This window comes from Artemia franciscana, chromosome 13 (genome assembly GCF_032884065.1).
Source record: "Artemia franciscana chromosome 13, ASM3288406v1, whole genome shotgun sequence".
NCBI lineage: Eukaryota > Metazoa > Arthropoda > Branchiopoda > Anostraca > Artemiidae > Artemia > Artemia franciscana.
Window position 1 is genome coordinate 427,426 of NC_088875.1, and position 21,032 is coordinate 448,457.

At 35.2% G+C, this 21,032-nt stretch overlaps 1 protein-coding gene across 1 annotated transcript in view; it reads right to left on the reverse strand.

The window, feature by feature from the left end:
• The window catches only part of LOC136034352 (trifunctional enzyme subunit beta, mitochondrial-like), a 61,192-nt gene extending 41,257 nt beyond the window's left edge, over positions 1-19,935 (reverse strand). Inside the window, exons 1-5 of the mRNA XM_065715484.1 lie at positions 19,782-19,935; positions 11,953-12,124; positions 9,240-9,427; positions 5,683-5,870; positions 652-826 (exon numbers count right to left, since the gene is read on the reverse strand). Coding sequence (XP_065571556.1) covers positions 652-826; positions 5,683-5,870; positions 9,240-9,427; positions 11,953-12,124; positions 19,782-19,827 — 769 coding nt within the window. The 5' untranslated portion in view covers positions 19,828-19,935. The remainder of the gene's footprint in view (positions 1-651; positions 827-5,682; positions 5,871-9,239; positions 9,428-11,952; positions 12,125-19,781) is intronic.
• Between the last annotated feature and the right edge of the window lie 1,097 nt (positions 19,936-21,032).

The following is a 21,032-nucleotide window of genomic DNA, read 5'->3' on the forward strand; positions in this document are numbered from 1 at the left end:
AATGTACAAACTTGACCAAAAGTCAATTCTGCAGTAGATAATGCAAACCTTTTTTAGTAAATCCCCATCTGAAAATTTCTACAAAAACCTGGGTTTAGCATCGTACTTCGAACACCTTAATTAACGAAATACAGCATCTTTAACCTCATCAACTCGTAGATTTTTACAAGGAAAGTGTCAAAGAGCATGTTTTTGACACTTTTTCCAAGCATCCAAAAATTTGAACAGTTTGTTTACCCCCTCATTTTCATTTTTAGTCTGACAAAATTTCAATTGTTCCAAGCAGGTAGAAATCTTTTTGTTGCATTTGGAGATAAAGGCACTAAAACAATTTGCGTTTTGATTTTTTTTTTTTTAGCTTAATAAATCTTTTCGAGGAGTTAAATAAACCTTTTCAAATTTCATCCTAAGGTAATGAATCACCCTTGACAAAAACAAATTCAAGCTTGTAAAACGTCCTGCCAAGATCACACTACTTGTCATGATTAGTCAGTTCGGCTTTAGATATTTTATATGATGAATATGATGAATGCTACACATGTACCTGCAAACAGGTATCGAGCGAAAAATTTAACCTTCTATAACAACAAAGTTTAAAAATAAGTTAACCCTTGTCTAATTGGTGGTGAAATGGGGGAAAGGGGGTCTTACCTTTGACAGGAATAATATCACTAAGATACCCTTTATTAAAGGCTTCGTTGGCAAGGGTATGAGACCTTAAGGCAAAGTCATCTTGTTCTTGTCTAGAGACTTCAAATGCAGCAGCAAGGCGATCAGCTGAGTGGCCCATAGTTTCGTTGGTCGAAAATTCCGCCACAGCTGGCAGCTTGAAAAGGAGAAACAGTAGAAAGGTTTCCAATACTTTTCCTTAGTGATCATTTACCCCCCCCCCCCCTGAACTCGTCCCTCACGTTTTATTTCAAGAGAAATCCTCCTTCTTGCCCCAATAAGATTTTCCACTGAAAGATATAGAAGTAGTTCATCCATCACATATTTGAAATTCTAAATCAATACCCCCCCCCCTCTTCTCACTCTATTTTTATCTTAGAGTTCTAGTGTTTATTTTTCAATTGTGTACCTTGTAATGCCTGCTATATAGGCTTTTGTTTAATTTTGTGCGCCCAGTTTTAAGTTTACGAGTTTTTATCTTTTAACTTTTTATTGATTGCAATTCCATAATTTGTACTGACACTAAAGTGCGAATTCGGCCCTTTTGGGATTGTGATGGCCACTTTTTTAAAATAAAATCTTATCTCATCTAATATTTTTTTATTTCGCTTGATTTCCTTGTGTGAGGGAGGGTGTGGGTAGATGAATTATAGTTGAAAAAATACACTTAATGTATCCACTCTCTTGTAAAACTGAAATTGCCCGCCCAATCAGGTATCATAAAGTACCCTTTATTTCAAAGACATAAATTGGCACCCGCTTGGATTTTGAAAAATACATCTTTTTGCATCTTGGTAAAAAAATAAAAAAGAAATAGAGCACGTTAAGCTTTCGCACACAGTTCGTGGTAACGAACTGTGAGTAAGGAGCGACGCAGCTCAATAGTAACCAAAACTCTAAAAAACGGATTTTGATATCAATAGATAGATCAAAAGGATTAGCTTATTATGCTGATTCCAGATATATAAGATTAATCAAGTTTATTGCTACCCATCAAAAGTTACAAGCCTGAGAACTTTTGCCTGATTTTCGAAAAAGGGGAGAATCACCCCCTTAAAGTCAAAGAATCTTAATGAAAATCACACCATTAGATTCAGCGTATCAGAGAACCCTACTGTAGAAGTGTAAAGCTCTTATCTGCAAAATGTAAAATTTTGCATTTTTTACCAGAAGAAAGATCACGATATATGTCATTTTGCGTATAGTATTTGTTATCAGGAAGTATGCATATGTTTTTTTTCGCGTGCGAAGGGGAGGACGAATTTTAAGCTGGGAGGATTTTGCACGGGGGTAATTTGCCATCGGGAGGGAAGTTTCCAGGGGTGAACTCTTGAGGGGGAAATTTTACACAGTGGGAATTTGGCAGAATTCCTATACCAAGTTTTGTTTTGCGTCTGGCTTTCTCTTTACCGACTGTATTTTACGCGTGAATATGTTAAAGATTATTGCCCGGTTAAATTGTCACCAAGATTGAATTGTCCAGAGGATATTTCCGCATGGAGGGGGGATTTTCCGAGGAGGTGGCGCCAGATTTCCTGGCGTTATTTGAAAAACGATCAGAAATAAGGAAAAATACAAATTTTTTAAACTGAAAGAAAGGAGTAATATTAAAACAAACTGAAAGAAAGGAGTAATATTAAAACAAAACGAATAAAATTATTATGCATATGAGGGGGTTACCCCTCCTGAACAGTTCGCTCTTTACGCTAAAGTTTAAATTTTGTCCGAATTCTTTAAAAACGACTCTTAAAACACAAAGGTCGTTTAATTAGAACGAAAAGAAACTTTTTTAAAGGTACTGAAAACTTTAGCGTGAAGAGCGAGGCGTTGAGGAGAGGAAAACCCCTCATGTAAGTAATAATTTCTGTTCGTGTTAAGTTTTAATGTCGCTTCTTTCATTAAAAGAAAAAATTATTTTAATTTTTCCGTGCAGCGAAATTCGGATCACCATAAAGGTTCTTATCCTTGGGATAAGTTATGAATTTGCCGTCACTTTTTGGATATAGCGCGGTGAGAGAAAAATATTCAACTTTTTAACATGACCAGATTCGTTCAGTTGCATACTAGAACACACAAAAGAAAATACTTGATAAGTTCTAGATCCTCATGAACTTGACGAGAAGACAATCAGACATTAAAGCACTTTTAACACTAACTAATTTCAACCTTTTTTTTTCGAATACTCTTGTTGCTTTTAAGGGCCATAAACTTACTACTAATGCTAAATAAAAAAGTTTGGAAACTCTATTTATCAACCAATCTTGTTTTTGTATTTAAATACTAAACAAGAGGTATTCAAACAGTAGCGATTAAAACATTTAGAAAGACTATTGAACAGGAAAATGAATGGCCAATTTGAATTGCCAAGGCTAAAATAACTTCCAAGATTGAATGATAAATTATGGACGTTCTGGTTACTTTACTAGAGAGAATATGAGCACACCCTTTGATGTGCCTCTTTCCTAATACAAATGTCGCCCTTCGCGAATTCTTTTTGAGCCTTTAAAGGAACCCTTAAAATGACATCTTTTTCCTTCCAATTCTTGGCAAGGCTGTGTTATTGCTTGGAAACTTTAGAAAACAAAACTGGAAACTATATTCAGGAGTAGCTCATCAGCGGAGAATAACAATTTAATGGAGTTACCCATGAAATGCTCGAGTACTGTTTCAGAAAAATGACTGGAGGAAAAACATGAAATGGATAGAAATTTGTATATTTTTTCCTCAAAAATCTTTTTTAACAAATACTTCCGACCGGAAAAACCTTTTGAATACTCTCATATTAATACTGTGACTTCAGACATTCATAATAGAAAAACTCGTTGCAGCTTTTCATTTTCAGGTAGCAACAATTGTAGCAACTTTTCTACCACTAGCATCTGGCAACTACCACAAAATCTCGTAGCAGCTTTTCCTTCTCAGGTAGCAACAATTGTAGCAACTTTTCTACCACTAGCAACTGGCAACTACCACAAAATCTCGTAGCAGCTTTTCCTTCTCAGGTAGCAACAATTGTAGCAATTTTTCTACCACTAGCAACTGGCAACTACCACAAAATCTCGTAGCAGCTTTTCCTTCTCAAGTAGCAACTAGCAGCTCTCAGCTAGCAACTATTCATTTTCAGTAAACAAAATGATTTCCCAGACTTTCAGCCATAGTTTAACATTGCACAAGAAGAGAATCTCATTCGCTTTTACCCCCCTTCGCAGGAATGATTGCCCCTCCTCTTCATTAATAATACCCTCGCCCCCCAAAATTAGGCCGATGAGCATTTAGCCATCTTGGAGGTTCGAATAATCCAAACTTGTTTTAAATAACGAAAATAGAATTCCTATTGTAAGCCAGAAATGGTGGCTTATGCAGTTCCCTTTCTTTTTTTGATTTTATTTTCCTTTAACTTTTGGAATTTAGTTAAGTGGACTAGACAGTGAAGATTGAACTGTACTGTATTTCTGCCAGTGAATCAACGTAAAACTGAGTTTCATTTGACTTTCAGTTTTCTCTCAGTCCGTCCACCAAGATCACGGACAGGCTCAGGTAGGTACTTTTTTCTTTACGTAATTCTTCTCGACGATTTATTTTACCAAAACGGTCTTCTACAGCAACCCAGAGGTCTCCTGTATATCAATCAATGCTATTATGGAAATCCATCCCCTTCGGATGTCCCTCTTTTTCTTTCTGCAAAGGCATTCTTTCGTCGCGTCTTTCCAGTTCAATAATTTTCCTCTCTCTTTATTAATCCTTTCCTAATTTGTATGTCTCTTCTCTTCTTTTAAAATCATTTTCAGCTATATGTTAAATCTCCTTCTAAATCTTCTATCTGTTAAATATCCTATCTGCTCAATGTCCTTGTCTTATTCCAGTGTTTGTTTGTTTTTTTGTATATATTTTATAAAAGTGTTTTATTCTTGTTCTCTGTCCATTACAAGCAAAGCCTCTTGGGTCTAGTAACCGCTTTACTTTTGTAATGTGTTTTTTTTTCTCTTAGTATCAATAAATTGATTGATTGATTGATTTGTGAAACAGAATTCGGACTAGAAATATAATGAAAAGCCAAACGAATCAGATAAATCACTTGCATGCGCATACAACAAAAATTCAAGGGGGAAACATAAATTAATATGCTAAAGTATTAGAATTTTCGTTATATGAGGAAAAAACGTTCTGAGATCATACTGGCTATACATGGTGTTCGAAGAAAAATGGTGAACAAAAATTAATTAAGAAACCAAACAAGGGTAATTTTCAGCCAGCAAAGAAATTTTTAACTGGCTAAAAATCACCCCTCGTTTGGTTTCTTAATTATTTTCTTTCTTCGTCTTTTGTCGAGCGATGTCATATGACATATTTGTTGAGACTGAAATTGTTTCCACTGAAAAATTCATTCCACTTTCGACTATCCCATTAGTCCTCAATTCATTCCACTGATCCATTTCAAGATTCATTCCACTTTCGACTATCCCATTGGTCCTCAAGATACTTAAAAATCTGCAATTTCTCCAAATGTGTAGCACCTTTTTTTCACTTGCAAAAGTAAGACAAAATCTAATTGTGCAACTACTACAAACCTCAAAGGGCCAAATTCATGTTTTTAAGTCAAATCAAAAAGAAATTCAAAAAAAAAACCGGTCATAAAGGTAAATAACGTAATATCAGACATAAAAATAAAAAGTTGTACATAATATAAATAAATAAATAAAACCGTCAAATTCTAGGTATGAAAGATAAAAATTAAATACGTAGGTTATGTGGTAACTCAAAAAACGTCATATAACATCACGTAAATTTTAAAAAACATTAAAGAAGCTTAAAAAAAAGACCAAAGAAACTCAATGTTTTGATTATATACGATTTCAAATGATAAAACAGAACGATAAAAAATAAAACAAATTAACTTATGGTCTATTAAAAAAACAGGCCGCACATATAAATACAGCCAAGTTAAAACAGAGCTTCTATTTTTACACAAAAAGCACACTATTTGTTACCACAGCCAAGATGCCAGTTACTTACCTCTGGAATTAAATAATTTGGCTTTATGCTAAACAGAAGTCCTAATCTTTGGCCTAGAGACTTTGCTTTATTTAGCTTGAGCATCGTGGCACGCATCTTCCTTGAATGCCGAATTGGCACATCCGACATGAATTCCACGCCACCAGCAACGCATACGTCATAAACACCGGCACTAATCATTCCCATACCTAAAATGACATGAAATTTTAGCCTTGTACTAATTTCAGTTGTAAATAAAAAGAAATGGAGGGAGAAATGGAGAGAAAGAGAGAACAAGAGAGAGAAACGATGAAGAAATTACTTTAAATGGAGCCTAATATTAAAATAAAGTGGTGCAGAATCGATGAGTAATATATTAAATAGATAGACATTAAAAAGTTTGATATAACATTTTAATTAAGAAGAATAAATTTAAATTTTGATAAAGCAATAGAATGAAAATAAAGGAATGATTGCAATATATTCTAGACAAGTTAATAACCAGCATTTGAGCCCCCCCCCCCTTCCCAGCTTAGCAATTACTTGGACTCTGACGTAGTAAGGTTCCCCTCCTAAAAACCTGTCCTCTAGGAAGAAATTAAGAAAATAAATAAAAGTACCTGAAAAGCCGGATATTTGAACTTTAGAAAAAAAAACTTGGGTACATATCGGTTATTAGAAATACACCCAAAAAGTGAAGTTACTTTAATAACAAAAAATCAAGTAAAGTTTAGGCAATATTCCCAAGAGCTCGACAAGTCATAACTTAGTTAGTTTGCTTGCTAAGATTCTGAAGCATCTAGATGAGCTGGGACGCAGGGTCAACCTCATCAAAATTAGCCTAAAGAAAGCATTTGATTTGATCTACCATAAAACCCTTATCTGCAAGCTATTCACAAATTTTGATGCCGATGTAAATTTGGTAAGAATATTTGCAAATTTTCTTTCAGGTAGAAGTAAAAAAAAAAAACAAAAACTAAGCATAAATCAGCCTAATTCCGATCCCCAGCCAATCTACTCTGGAGTTCCTCAGGTAATAATTTTAGGCCCTCTACTTTTTTTGCTTACGGTAAATGAGTTGGCAAATGATGAGTTGGATCACTTTAAGTTCTTTGATGTTCTATCCGTAATGGAGCTAGGCGAAAAGAGTGTTTCAAGTAAGGCAGACAGAATAATGGTGAGTTTATTACGCCAAGTTGAGGTGGAGAAAATGATCGTCAATCATGAAAAATCACTCGTATTAGCTTTTTCTTTTCTGAAGGAGAGTTCATCCCTTGCTATACAGAATGTTTTGGGCATCATAGATATCACACTCTTGGGAATATATCTAACACATGACCTGAAGAGGGAAAAACAGACAAAGGAGATGATCAAATGGGCAAACCTGGGTATCCTTACTTAAAACTCCTTGCTCATCATGGTGTCCCAACCGCCCACCTATTAAGTATTTTTCTTACTTTTATCAGGCCGCTGGTAGAATATGCTTGTCCCATTTGGCATCACGCCCTAACTTTGGACCAGCAGGACCACCTGGAAAAGATCCAATACCAAGCTCTTCTGGTAGTGTATAAATCTCCCAAAGTCCCTTACCGCTCCCTTTAAAACAATTTTCACTTACAACTCTTTCAACACGCCGAGATGAATTGTGTTTTAAATTTGGTGGTATTTTGGAAAATCCACAGCTTCGTGAAATCCCCCCCCCCCCCTGAAAGCCTGCCTTCGCACCAAAGGCCCCTGCGACATGTAGCTCAACCGGTACCAGCACGGCATATGCGGTAAGCAAGTTTTTGTTCCCTCGTTCGTCAAGATTTTTAATTCTGCACCCACTAGTCAATAATTGTACATATTTATTTGTAGTTCATTATTTTTTTGTTCGTCTGACTGTTTAGTTTGAATCTGTGATATTTCAAATCAATGTACAATTTTGTATGACGACGGCTATGCCTGTGATTTTCATATAATTTATGTGTTTAGCGCTTTTTTATGACAAGAACTGTCGCTGGTTGGCATAACCATGTGAGGTGTTTAAAAAAAAAATCATTAGTATTGTTATTATCTTAATGAAAAATATCAAAACATGATGATAAAATAAAACTTTAGGAAAAAATTGTGGAAACATAACCCAGCCTAACCTAACGTAACTTGACCCCCACCCATGTACAAATATATAGCCCAAATTATACAAGTCCAATGCAATCTGTCTGAGTCCAATGCATTATGTCATCCCATTATTTATTTTTGTTGCTATCAAACCGGTTTTCTGAGAAGTAACTAAAACGTAATTCTTGAAAATATTTCCATTAACCGACAAGTACCAAAACCTGTTTAAAGTCCTTGTCTCAAGTCTAAAGTTCTTTAAAAGCACGTTTTACTAAAGTTAAACGGCCCTTGTATTTGAGCAGTCTTTCTTAAAAGAATTGTGACAAAAAATCAGAATTTAGCATAAAAAGCTAAGGTTGAGGAAGCGATAGTCCCTTTATTTACGAAATAACTTGTGTTCGTTTTAAGTTTTAATGTTGCTCCTTGCTTTCAGTCGAAAAAACTTGTTTTTTTCTATTTTTTTTTTTTTTTCGTTTCTGTCCGTTTTTCAGATAACATCGGGAAATCCCCTTCCTCCCCCGGTCTAAAATTTCCGCTGGAAACTTTCTTTCTGTCGCTTCAGAAGCACACTAGAGCTTTGGATTTCCGTTCGAATGAGCCCTCTCTAGATCTCCTAAGACCATTGGTTTGACACCCTCGCCCCTTGGGAAACAAATACCCAAAAAAATAAACATGCAGCTGTGATCTTTCTTTTGGCAAAAAAAAAATGTAAAATTCCATATTTTTATAGATAGGAGCTTGAAACCTCTACAGCAAGGTTCTGAGATATCCTGAATCTGACGATGTGATCATTATGAGTGCTTAAGTTTTTGTGGGTGTTTCCCCCTTTTTTTCAAAAATCATGAAAAACTTCTCAGGCTTGTAGTTTTTACAGGATAATATTAAACTTAATGAATTTTACATATTTGGAATCATCATAAAGAGCCAATTTTTCTTATGTATAAATTGTTATAAAAATTCCCCATTTCAGAGATTTGGTTTACAGTTTGCTATCATGAAGTGTTTGACTTTAATGCCTAAGATTTATAACTACCCAAATGCAAGGATTTTACTAGGATACGCAATTTTGAATTTGTTTTTCCAATTTTGTACTAACTTATAACTTTGTGTAGGCTTCAAGCTATTGAAAAAAGCAAACATATTTTATTTTATGTAAATCTGTTACTGAGAACGTGCAATATTTTTATTCAAGATCTTCCCATAGAGTATACCACCCCCTCCGCCTAAAAAAATAATTGGTTGAGTACATTTGAGTCTGGTGGATAAATCCCTAACAGAGTCTGAGAGGCCATCCTCTGGTGAGAACGAAAGTTGCAAGCTATAATTTCTTTTTCAGGCACACTTAGAAAGCAGAATCAAACAGGTTTAGAGAGTAGAATCAAACAGATTTAGAAAGTGGAATCAAACAGATTAAGATAGTAGAATCAAACAGATTTAGAAAGTAGAATTAAACAATTAAAAAGGCAAGAGTCACTTGCATGTTGTGATTGCTTGGTTAGAGCTGATACAAGCCATAGTGACAGTATGAGCTGGTGTTTTGTCACTAAAGCCGGCACCAAGCATGGCTTCTCTGGCGACATTGCTCGTCTTCACCTCTTGGATCACAGTTCCCATTACAATGTAATCAACTAACTCTTTTGATATGCCAGTTTTCTGAACAAGGCCGCTGAAAAAGGACAAAATAAAGTTAGTATTACTAATATAATGTTAAATGGTATACTGGGAATAAATAGGAAACTAAATGCATGACCACAAAAGCGATTACGCAAAGAAAATAGACCTCCTCCCCCCCCCCGCCCATCTCAAGTATTTTTTTAACCTAAAAAATTAAAAAAGCCCTGAAGTTTTAGTGTCCTTTTTAAGGGACAGAACCAATTGGGAGGCAACCCTACACCTCGTGCACCCCTGCACGCACACACCCGTGGCATTTAGTGCAATAAAATGTTATATTATAAATTGGAACCATGAGGTGCAGTAACCCTTGGTCATTTTTTAAGGCAAAATAACATAAGGGCAATAAATAGTAAACAGGATCTTTAAAAAAGCAAAAAAAAAGAACCAAAACACCCAAGATTAAAAAAAGTTAAAAAGATAATTTTATACAACAATACAGAGAAAAAAGCAACTAAATCTATTATAAAAGTAGATAAGAGCACCTTTTCACTAGTTTGGAAAAGATATTACAGAAGGAAATTTTGAGGATCTACAACCCCAGACTAGAGTTTACTTGCAATGCTTGAAAGATCCTATGAAGAGAAGTAACAAACCCTTATTAAATTTGAAAAAGAAATTGAAGTTTAGTTAGCTCCTCCTGAGAGTAAAGCTCTGTGAGACAAATTCGCGTTTTTTTTTCAAAGTCATAAATTTTAATGAAGAGTTCCAAACCTTATAAGTCGAGAAAAATTAAAAAGAGGAGCTTGAAAAGACCCTCCCCAGTTTAAATTCAGTCTATAAATCTATACCTGTAAATTATAGATCTACGGATTTCAAGATGCCATTCTACACCATTTCAGTAAATCAATTACTTTTGGTTACTTCAATACAGAAACCAGGAAAGCTTCTTTAGTACCTTTCACAAAGGACACATTTGGGTAAATATTCAGAAGTTTTCATTAAAAGATTATTCAGGACGAAATAGGTGGGGTTTAGTAGGGTTTAGGAGTTCAGAAAAATTAGCTGGATCTGAACATTAATCATAGCAGGCATGTTCCAACACCATACTATTATACTTTAAGGGGGATTGAGCTAGTGGTTTAAGAAAAAGGGAACAGGGATTTCCCTACTTCTGTAGGATCTTTATGGGCCATTTTTACACAGTCCCTTGATCCTTATGGCCCATTTTTACACAGTCCCTATTCTATCAGTAGGCAATGTGCAATTTCAAATGCTAGGACAAAGAGTGCAGGAATGGAAAATCAAGAATGGAAACTGGCACAGGTGTTGAAAAGAAAAATCTGAAGATCATCTAACTTAGGTGATTTTGTTTCTTTTTTAGCCTGAAAACTTCGGGAGGGGAGAGAGAGCTTAATTCTGTCACAAGTGAGCCTACCAGCTTCAGCTCAACTAGCCTACTTAACCTATGAAAACTCCTCAAAACCAAAATATGCTTAGTTTGATCAGGCTGTATTTGGACTTTAAACAATTCAGGAGAACAACACTGCTAGTTATCATTTACAAATTCCCCCTTTAGACCTATAACATTGCAGATTAATAGTATCAATTATCCATGCATCTTTGAAATAGCCAGATGCTGCAATGTCAGCAGTAAAAAAAAGGATACGGCATTAGACCTTGCAGTCCCTACCGGCGGTGCTAATCTCCGTTTCTTGGCCCTTCAGCCAGGAAGTGCAATGGGGGGTTGGGGGCCAACCATCCTGTGCTTTCGCACACCCTTCCTGTTTACCTTCCTCAGATTTCTTCAGGTACCCATTTAGAGCTGGGTCAACTCTGGCTAAGCTTACAGAGTCATCCCACTGACCCCTGTCTCAAACTGAACAATTGGGTACACTGAGATTCGAACCCGCGTCCTCTCAGACAAAGGATCCTGAATCCAGTGCACCAATCCACTCGGCCAGGACGGCTGTCAGCAGTACTACTACCATTTAATCTCTATTTTCCCGCAATGAATTTCTGCATATCCAACTGTTGTAAGTTTCCTATTTTTGGGGGGCTTGGATGCTACAGACATGTACAATCTTTCTTTTTTCAAACCATCTAAGAAAGTCAATTGAACATTGATTAAATCAAGGAGTGGTGAACTATGAATGAAGAGGGTTGCAGCCATTGGCATCAGTAAAATGTTTCAGATTTGCAAATAAATTAGGTCTAGCAGTAATAGCATTTGCACTTTTATAATATTTAAAGTTATTGACAAGAATGCAATTGTAGTTAAAAGCAACATAGCTTAAAGCTAGACATACAACATTTCTATTATAAATGTTATACTTGTTTTTAATTCAGATTAATTGTTTTTGAATCTTTTACTTTAAATTTATTCTTCTATTTATTTATCCCTATTTTTCTTATTTTATTTATTAATTTCATTTGTTTATTTTTGTATTTATTTACTAATTTTTTATTATTATATGTTTATTTTAATATTTTCTATTTTTTCAATGGGACTATTACTAACATTTTTTCTATATAATAGATAAATCCGTGACCCGATTTTTCTCTAAAAACTCAACTTACAGCAAAGCATTTCTAGCCAAATCATGTGGCATAAGCCTAGCATAGTCACTGCCAGAAGTTAAAAAAGGGGTTCTCACTCCTTCTACTAAGACAATATTGTTCTTGCTGTCTTTTGACAAAGATTTCCTTTTTCCAGCAGGGACAGTAGCAAACGCTCTTACTGCTGTATTACCTGAAACAGAAAAGGTTATAAATTAAGTAAGAATTCTGCTGTGTATACCACTTAGTAAACCTTAAATCAGTGATTAGTAACCACTTTAATATGCACAGTCTGTAACTAAAAAAAGCAAAAAAAAAAATGTAACTAAAAGAATGCTAAAACTAAAAAATGTAACTAAAAAACATGTATATAACTAAAATAGAGTAACATAAAAAATATTATATACAATTTCTTGCATTTACAATTTCAGCTACCTTCATCAAACCATGAAAGTAACTGAATTTCTCTTTGCTTTCATTTACTGGCCATAGACCTATTTGTCATCTTTATATTCATTTCTTTGTTTTTGTCATGGCTGGCCAGTTTGGCTTTAGATCTTTTTATCAGTCTGTACATGGTTTTAAGGAAAAGAACTGGAGGTTATATAATGGTTTAAAGGAAACAAACTCAATGACGTTTTCATGTGTTACTAACCTACATGTTATCTCGTTTGCTTTACATTGCTTATTCATTTTTTATTTGTTACACTGTTAGGAACATCATAGCTTTTTTAGTGAGGACAGCTTTTACTATGCTGAACACTTAGATGGCTGAAATATATTATTAGGGGCATACCTGCACACTGGGAGTAAGAGAATTTGTCTCTTTTAAAAATATGTACGACTTGAGCAAAAAAAATGTGTTTCAATCCTGCTTTCTAGGGCTATAATAAAAGAAAGGTTGAGATGGCTAGGGCACGTTCTGCAGATGAAGGATGACAGATGGAGGAGGAGCGTGTGCAGTTGTGTTAGCCTCAGGCGGCTTGGTGCTGCAGTGAATTGTTAGTAGTAGTAGTAGTAGTAACAGTAATGCTGTAGAGGGGTTTCAATATAATGCCTGTGTGTCTGTTATGTAAAATCTTCCGTGTTCACCCTAAACAACACAAGAAATATTTTCTCAAGAGTAAAGTTAAAGCCAGACACGAGTGGCTTACCAAATATTAAGTTGTCAACCAGGGGCGGATCTAGAGCAAAATCTTGGGGGGAGGGCAATGCGACAAGGGCGCTAATGAACAAAATTTTGGGGGGCCCATTGTGACAAAGGACAACAATTGACCAAATTGACAAATTTATTCTAAAAATAAAGAGCAAAAGAAGAAGAAAAAACAAGGAAAGAGGATACCAAAAATAACTTGGGGGCTCCCTGGCCCTCTTGGATCCGCCAGTGTTGTCAGCAAAAGCATGAAGAAAATCATTTTAATTGATTATCCATTTGTTGGGGTTTCATAATACAGTTTAATATGCCCAAGGCTGCATAAGCCCCAATTCACTTTGGTAAACTGATCTGACAAAAAGAAGATGAAAAGCAACAGATTCAACCCAAGGAATCAAGGAACCAAGCATTATTCAAACAGGAGAAATAGTATTCTAATTTTCAATTATATTTTGGTCAACAGGATTCACTGGCCTGATCAAACGTTTGTCAGGTTCTGATTGAAGTGCTGGTTTTCAATTCAATTGCAAAAATAAGAAAATGAACACCAGACAAACATAGGCAAGCCATTGTTGCCAAATGTTTACCACAGAATTTGTCAAAATTACACCAGCTAGTGTAATGTTCATGACAAGCTCAACAGGTTTTTATTTTGGGGAAATCATAGGATATTGAGGTCTGGGTTAAAGAGCCTTAAAAAGCATCTTTTCACAACTACCATTTACCAATGAATAAATAAAAAGTGCGCTTTAAAAGAACAGTTATAAGGCAGTAGTAAATAGTGGCTCTGTGGATGCAGATAAAAAGGGTGAATGAGTCAGAAACACAAAAAGGGATGTTAAATGCCATAATTTTCAAATCTCTTGGATGGTAGGGGCAACACCAAGCTTAGTCCACCCCCTTTTGGGTAGCCTATAGCACGCATGTAGATTCCACTCATATACTATGATATTATTCAAGCTATGTCCAGTTTACAGGGGTTATTTGTAGCAAAGTGTGTCTGAGTAGCCAAACAGTGCCAAGTGCAAAAGAAAACAGAGGACAGCAAAGCTGTAGTTTAAGAGCGACTAGAGGAATTTACCACAAATAACAACTGAAAAAGCAAGTTAATTGAAATGTGACCACACTTCCTTTGACATAATCATTTTTCCCCAATAAACTATAATTGGTTTCAGCCATGATTCTGCAAGGTTTCCCGAAATAAGCATTCTTTTTGAAATCATTGATTAAAAAACAAAGAAGAAGCCATAATTACTGTTTTTACTCAAGACACAAGTGTAAAAGTTTGAATTTAGTGCTATAAACCAACATTTTCCAAACTGGGAGGCCCAGACTAGTCTAAAGGGAGTGGCAAAAATTAGTCCCAGTGAACGGTTTTCAAATAACTGCTGAAGTTTTGTATGTAAAAAATGAGAGAGAAAAAAAATGAAACAAAAATACCATCATGCTTTATCACGCATAGTGCAACTAAACATTTTGTAACTTAGCACCCCACCCTGTAGGTTCATCATCATTACTTCAAAATAAAAGGTTACCATCCCAATAAAGATAATATATAGGGAATATACACATTATGTTGTACAGAATCGCGCAATGTAAAAAACCCCACACAATAGCAGAAACCTTAGGTTTTCCAGCAGCTATTGATATGGTCAAAACAATGCTTGGCCAATCTTATTCAAATCAGCTTTGAAATATATCACTTGCTGTAAGTACGATTGGTAGAAGAATTGATGGTATATCTGAAAATCTTTGTGACCAACTAGTTTCTTGGGTGGATTCTTCAAAACTTATGAGTAAATGAAGCTATTGATGTAGCTAAAGACGCATATTAAATTGCATAAGTTTGATATGTTGACAATAACAATATAATTGAAGATATCTTGTTTTGCAAACCTAATCCTGATGAAGCCACATCCAATCAAACTTTCCAGCTAACTGACAGATTTTTTAATGATGACAACATAATGTGGAATAATCACATTGGGCTCTATACTAACAGCACAGCTTAGATACCAATACAGTTATAAAAACTCAACTTATTTTTGGAACACAGTGCATGGTAGCAATGCTAGCAGCTGGAGACAGGAAACTCGCAGTCTGAATCTAAAAGTTGGAGCAATTCACAGCTTAGATACCAATAAATTGCGTTCCTGCCTATGGTTTTGTAGTACAATCTAAGCGTCGGAGCGCAGGCTTGGAAGAGGCGCCAAATTGAGAGCTCTGTACCAAAAGCTTCTCATGGGCAAGATAGGAGTTTTCATAATTGTATTGGTATCCAAGCTGTGACTGACAGTGCACAATCAATGGCAGGACACAAGACTGATCTTCAAAGACTAGTTAAAATGAAAACACCTGAGGTTCTCTGGACAAACTGCATGCTCCACAGAGCAGCTCTCATATTAAAAACTAAAAGCGAGCAACTTCACAATGTTTTGCAAAAGTAAAAAAAAATATAAATTACATTAAAACACTCCATTAAAAGCAAGGTTGCTTGCAAAACTGTGTGAAGATATTTGAGGTGCACATATCTTATTCTTATACTGCATAGCTTGCATTGCAAGCTAATTACATGTCAATTCTGTACAATTGTGAAGTGTGCTGGCTATCTTATGCAAGTGATTCAAAGGGTTCTTGACTCAAAGAAGCTTGCTAATGTTTCTTAATAAATTATTTAGTTTCTTAATTATGAAATCGTAATGATTCTCAAGGGAAATCATAATGTAGATAGCAATATGCTTAGGGGTGATTAATTTGTTGCTAAACTTACATATTTGGTTGTCATTTTTGAAAAATTTACTGTGGTTAATAAATCAATGCAATGACTGCAAATGCATTTGCTTATACAAAAAGACAAAGTGAAAGCATTTATTAGAATTGTGGAGCTATGGAAATCGACTTTGAAAAAATAAGACTAACATGTTTCCCTGTTTAAATTTATGAGCCCAAGATACCATAGAAACAAGCATAATCTGTCTGTGGAACACTCAAATGGTTTTTTGCTTCAAATTTTGTATTTGATGATTCAACTTTTGGTGATCTTGATTTTAGAAAGTTTGCATGGATACACAATCCATTTATCAACAAAGAAGAAAATGAATTTGGATTGACAAGTATTGAAAAAGAAAAATTGATAGAATTATTCTGTGACACTATATTAAAACATAAATTTTAGACTGTATCTCTGGTTTTATTCTGGTTGAATCTTCACACAGAATATAACACTTTGTCAAACAAAGCTTTGAAAGTACTGCTGCTGTTCACATCATCATATTTATGCAAAATGGGAATATATGACTTGGCTGGAATGAAATCCAAATATTGACCCTGCATAGTTCTAGAGAAAGAGCTACAAGTAGCTATATCATCACAAACACCAAAGATTTGATAAACTTTGTGCTAAAAGACAAGCACATCCATCTCATTAAACCAATAATAAAATATCATTTGTCACTAGTTTGTATGAATAAATTTTATAAAACTAGTCAGATAATTTCCACTAGCAGACTAGACTGGCTTTCTGAATCCAAGTAATTCTTGCTACTTTACAAATAATGGCCTGAAAGCTTTGCTTTCCACCTAGCAAATAATACTTTTAAAGTGAGGTACAGAAAATGTTTTACAGTAGTTAAAAAGCCTTTGGCCCAAAAGTCCAGACAGGTTATACCTAATGACTTTGTTTGTAGCAAGTCATGCCTTAGCAAAAAAAAAGAAAGCAAACCTGGCTGATCAGACCACCTAGTGAAAAATTCCTAGTATAGCCCTATTCTACAGGTAAAAGCTTGCTGATTTTGGGGGATTGTCATTATTTTCTTTACTTATTTTTCAGCAACAGTTGGATCATACTGGCAAAAATAGCCAGCTTGAAAAAAAAAATCAAAAAAATTGCATACAGCATAATGGACCTTTGGCTGATCATATACTTGTCTAATGGGTGCTATCTTATCAATATTCTATAAAAATTCCTTTGGCAAACTTTTAGGTCTGGAATCATTCCTGAAAGCTACATTCACCTAGCTCAACTACTTTCAGAGATGGCAAATAACACCTCAGCTAGCTATCTAAAGAATAAAATCTTTATCAAGTATAACATGATTTGTCACCAAGATTTAATCAAGGATACAAATTATGCTAACAGTTTACTAAATGAACAAACAGATTTGTTTCTCAAAATTTCTTTAAGCTTTATATTGTTCCTGTTCATATTTGTCTCTTTGCATATGAGTTTACTGACCACGGGTATAGGTTATAAAACACTACTACTAACAACTCAGTGCAGCACCAAGCTGTCTGAGGCCAACACAGCAGTGCTCCCTTCTCCCCATTCTATAAATAGCTTTACTCATAACCCCCTTCCATAAAATTTCCATTGAACTTCTTTTAAATCCTTCCTTATGGCCTCTTCTTGTACTCTTCTCAGCCAAGCATGTGATGTAGTAAGCAAAGTCCCAAAAGGCAGTCTTTTGAGTCCTAATGTATTCCTCATATACAACAATGATATAGCAAATGGAATAGTGACTAATTTCACTTTCTATGCTGATGACTCCAATCTGATGATACCAGCAAATCAACAAAGTCTGCAGCATGACCTTCTTAAAATCCAAACGTGTGCACAAGATTGGCCACTTGAGTTCAATGTATCAAAGTGCAGTGTCATTCCCTTTGGTAGTACCAGCCACCATCACCACTACAACATGTCTGATCTCAATTCTATGTCAAATTCAGTACTTAAGACAAGTCTGACATAGAGACTGAAGAGTATTGATAAACAAACAACTTAAGTTAAATGGCAACTGGCAACAAACAGTCAAGAGCAAATTCAAACCTTGGTCTACTCAAACACACCATAACCAGCTACTCCTGCAAAATCTGTATAATGTCCTATAAGGGAAAAGTCAGGCCTGTTTTGGATTTTGGTGCATGTTTCACCTCCCCTTCCTATAGGAATTATACTACCCTAATTGAGGAAGCTCAGAGCCATGCTACAAAGTGCATAGCTGGCCTACATGATCTTCCTTACAAAAAAAAATACTGGGGTATATGCAACTGCCAACACTTGTTTTCAAATGCCACTGTGATGACATGATGCTGGTCAACAAGTATAATGCCCAGCCAAATAACCCTCTCTTAAATAAAAATTCAAGAGGCCACTCACATAAGCTGTCAACAATTGAAATAGTCTTCAAGCAATAATGGTGATTGCAGCCACAGTTGCATCTTTTTCAAGTGAAGACTTGGCAAGGAACAGAACAACTAGTCATTGAAATATAAGTGGGACTGTCCATCCCATTCAATTATCCACTGATGCCAGTTTCATAATATGAGTGTCTTGCTGGGAGGCTGATGCCACTTGTCATACTCAACCATGTATTATATTCTATCTGAAGTTACTGTTGTCAGCTTTGAGCCACTAAAGAATTGTCACCACGTGGTGATCCATACCTTCCCAGTTGTGTTTAAACTCCCTGGAGGACCCCTCAGCATCCAGTCTCCATTTGAAAATGTCCACAGATTCAGCAGTAACATTTTCTTTAGAGAGTTTATTCCTACTGCTGATGATTCTTAAGGAAAATAATTGAGTGCAGACTCTAGATGGGTAGACTGCTTAACAAATTTCAACCAATGACCTCTAGTTCTTGAATTAGGACCAACAGTGGGAAATAATGCTAGGAGTGTAGTACCTATTATGTTGAAAAGGAGCATGAAATAAGGAATTTAACAGTAGCCTACCATTTCATTTTCAGGTAGTTATACGTAAGCTATTGCCTAGGGCAATATAGGGGGCCCGGGGAAAAATTGTCACAAGTCTCACTTAAACCATAAGATAAAACTTTACTTTCATCACAAGCTGTCTAAACTAGAAACTATGCTGTGAAGCAGCATAGTTTCTATACTATAGCACTTAGAAATACAAATTCCAGCACCATATCTATTTCTGGTTGACCCTCCTCTTCCATGTGACAAACTAAAAATGCAAAAAACAAACTATTAATTTTGTTGAAGGGGGATTTTAGAAAGCTAAAAAATGGATGTGCTTCTGTAATCATGAAAAAGAAACAATATACAATCATGATGATCTTGCTATATGCAGTAACACATTTTTTAAAGCTTGTGATGAAAGTAAAGCTTTACCAGCCATAATACACAACATGAAATTAGTCAGAACCAAAAGCTGATAAAAAGCAACTAGTAACTGAAATTTAAGGTAAAATGTTGTTTTGTCAAAATTTCAATAGGTATAGACCTGTCATGTAGGCAATTTCAGGGCCCTCTAGAGGGAGAAGGAGTGGTGGGTACTTTAAAATACCTTCCCAGGACATACTTTAGCCTGTAGACCCATCCATGAAAGTTTCATTTTCCTAACCTAAACCCTTTCCAAGATAGCAAGAAGTCAATTAACTAGAGTTTCACCTTATGTTTCTTAGCTATCTCAACAGCCTAGGCTAATCTGTGAATTGAAAATTTACCCATAACTTCTGAAGTCTAAATGACTTTTTGGATACAGGCAAGCCTATAACTGTGTCCAACTTAATTATAGGGACTGGAATGAAACTGTCAGAGCAGTAAAGAGGCCCTAGTTAGCCTATAAAGGTATGCTTGCATTACAAAAGCAAACTTTAATGAAAATGGGTTGATGTTCTTTTCCTAAAAGGTAAATCTTCAGGGAATAAAAAACTAATCAGCCCTAAAAACTTACTTGACTTCACTGATGCAGGCAAAACACTTTTCAGGCAAGAAGCCATTCTGTAAAAATTTGCAGTTCTACTATTTACAAAGTAGCCTATTAAAATGATGATTCTGCAGAAGTTAGCATAAACAGAAGTTGGCCTTTTTCTGCCGAACAAATAATCGCGATGAAAAATCGCCCCCCCCAATAAAAAAGATTAGTGTAGGATAAGTGACGTCAATATCACATATTTTTTTAAATGGATGAACATGTGAAATCTAGAAAAGACAAGGAAACTGTAAATAGTGGAAATAATCCTAGCTTTTCAATAACCTATAAGTAATCTTATGCATATTCCTTAGGATCTAAAGAGTTTTTGGTGTTCTAGGCCCGTCTTGCATAGGCTAAGCTTAATAAGGAGTCAGAAAAGTTTTTTGGTTGCTAAAAAGGTTGGTTCTTAGGAAGGCAGCTATCACATTGGTGAGTTAGTCAAATATTACCATATCAAACAGGCCTAGTTTCTAAACCATCCTATAATTTTTAGTTGAAAAAAAAAATTGATTAGGCCCATACCTGTAGCTGATTATATAGTCTACATTTGTTGAGATTGTTGTTTAAACTGGATTTTTAAGGTAAAGTAGGGGTAAAATTTTACTTTAGATACTTTTGGCTATCTTTGTAAGAGGTTAGGTTAGGAAAATGAAACTTTCAGGAATGTGTCTACAGGCTAAAGTGTGTCCCAGGAAGATATTTTGAAGTACCTACCTCCACTTCTTTTCCCTCTAGAGGGTCCTGAAATTTGTGGTGCCTTAATTTTTGGTTATCAGTTTCTTTTCTATGGTCTGAAAAGACAATTTCTGTTGATTGAGCAGAACTTTAAGCCATAAAACTGGGTTTTTCTAGTTTTAGAAATAATCTTTTATGCCACCTAATTATAGGTTAAGTGTATGGCTGATATTATTTATTCTCCATGAATTTTTGTTTTATTTGATTTCATTGATGTCAGTTGCTTTCTGTTAAAAATACATTTTATTTTTTTTTACATCAAGCTTCTTCTTTTGTGAAAAAAAATTTGAACTGTTTTTTTTTTTTTTTTTTTTTACATGTTGTATAAAATGTAAAGGAATGCCTGGCCCTTGATTTCATAGATTCAACTAAAAGTCTTTGAGGCATCTTATACCAAAATACATCTGACACATTTTAATTTAATTTTTTTAGAGTATATAGGACACCATTAAAGTTTTGCATTTGATGTACTAAAAAATTGTCTTAAAAAGCTCC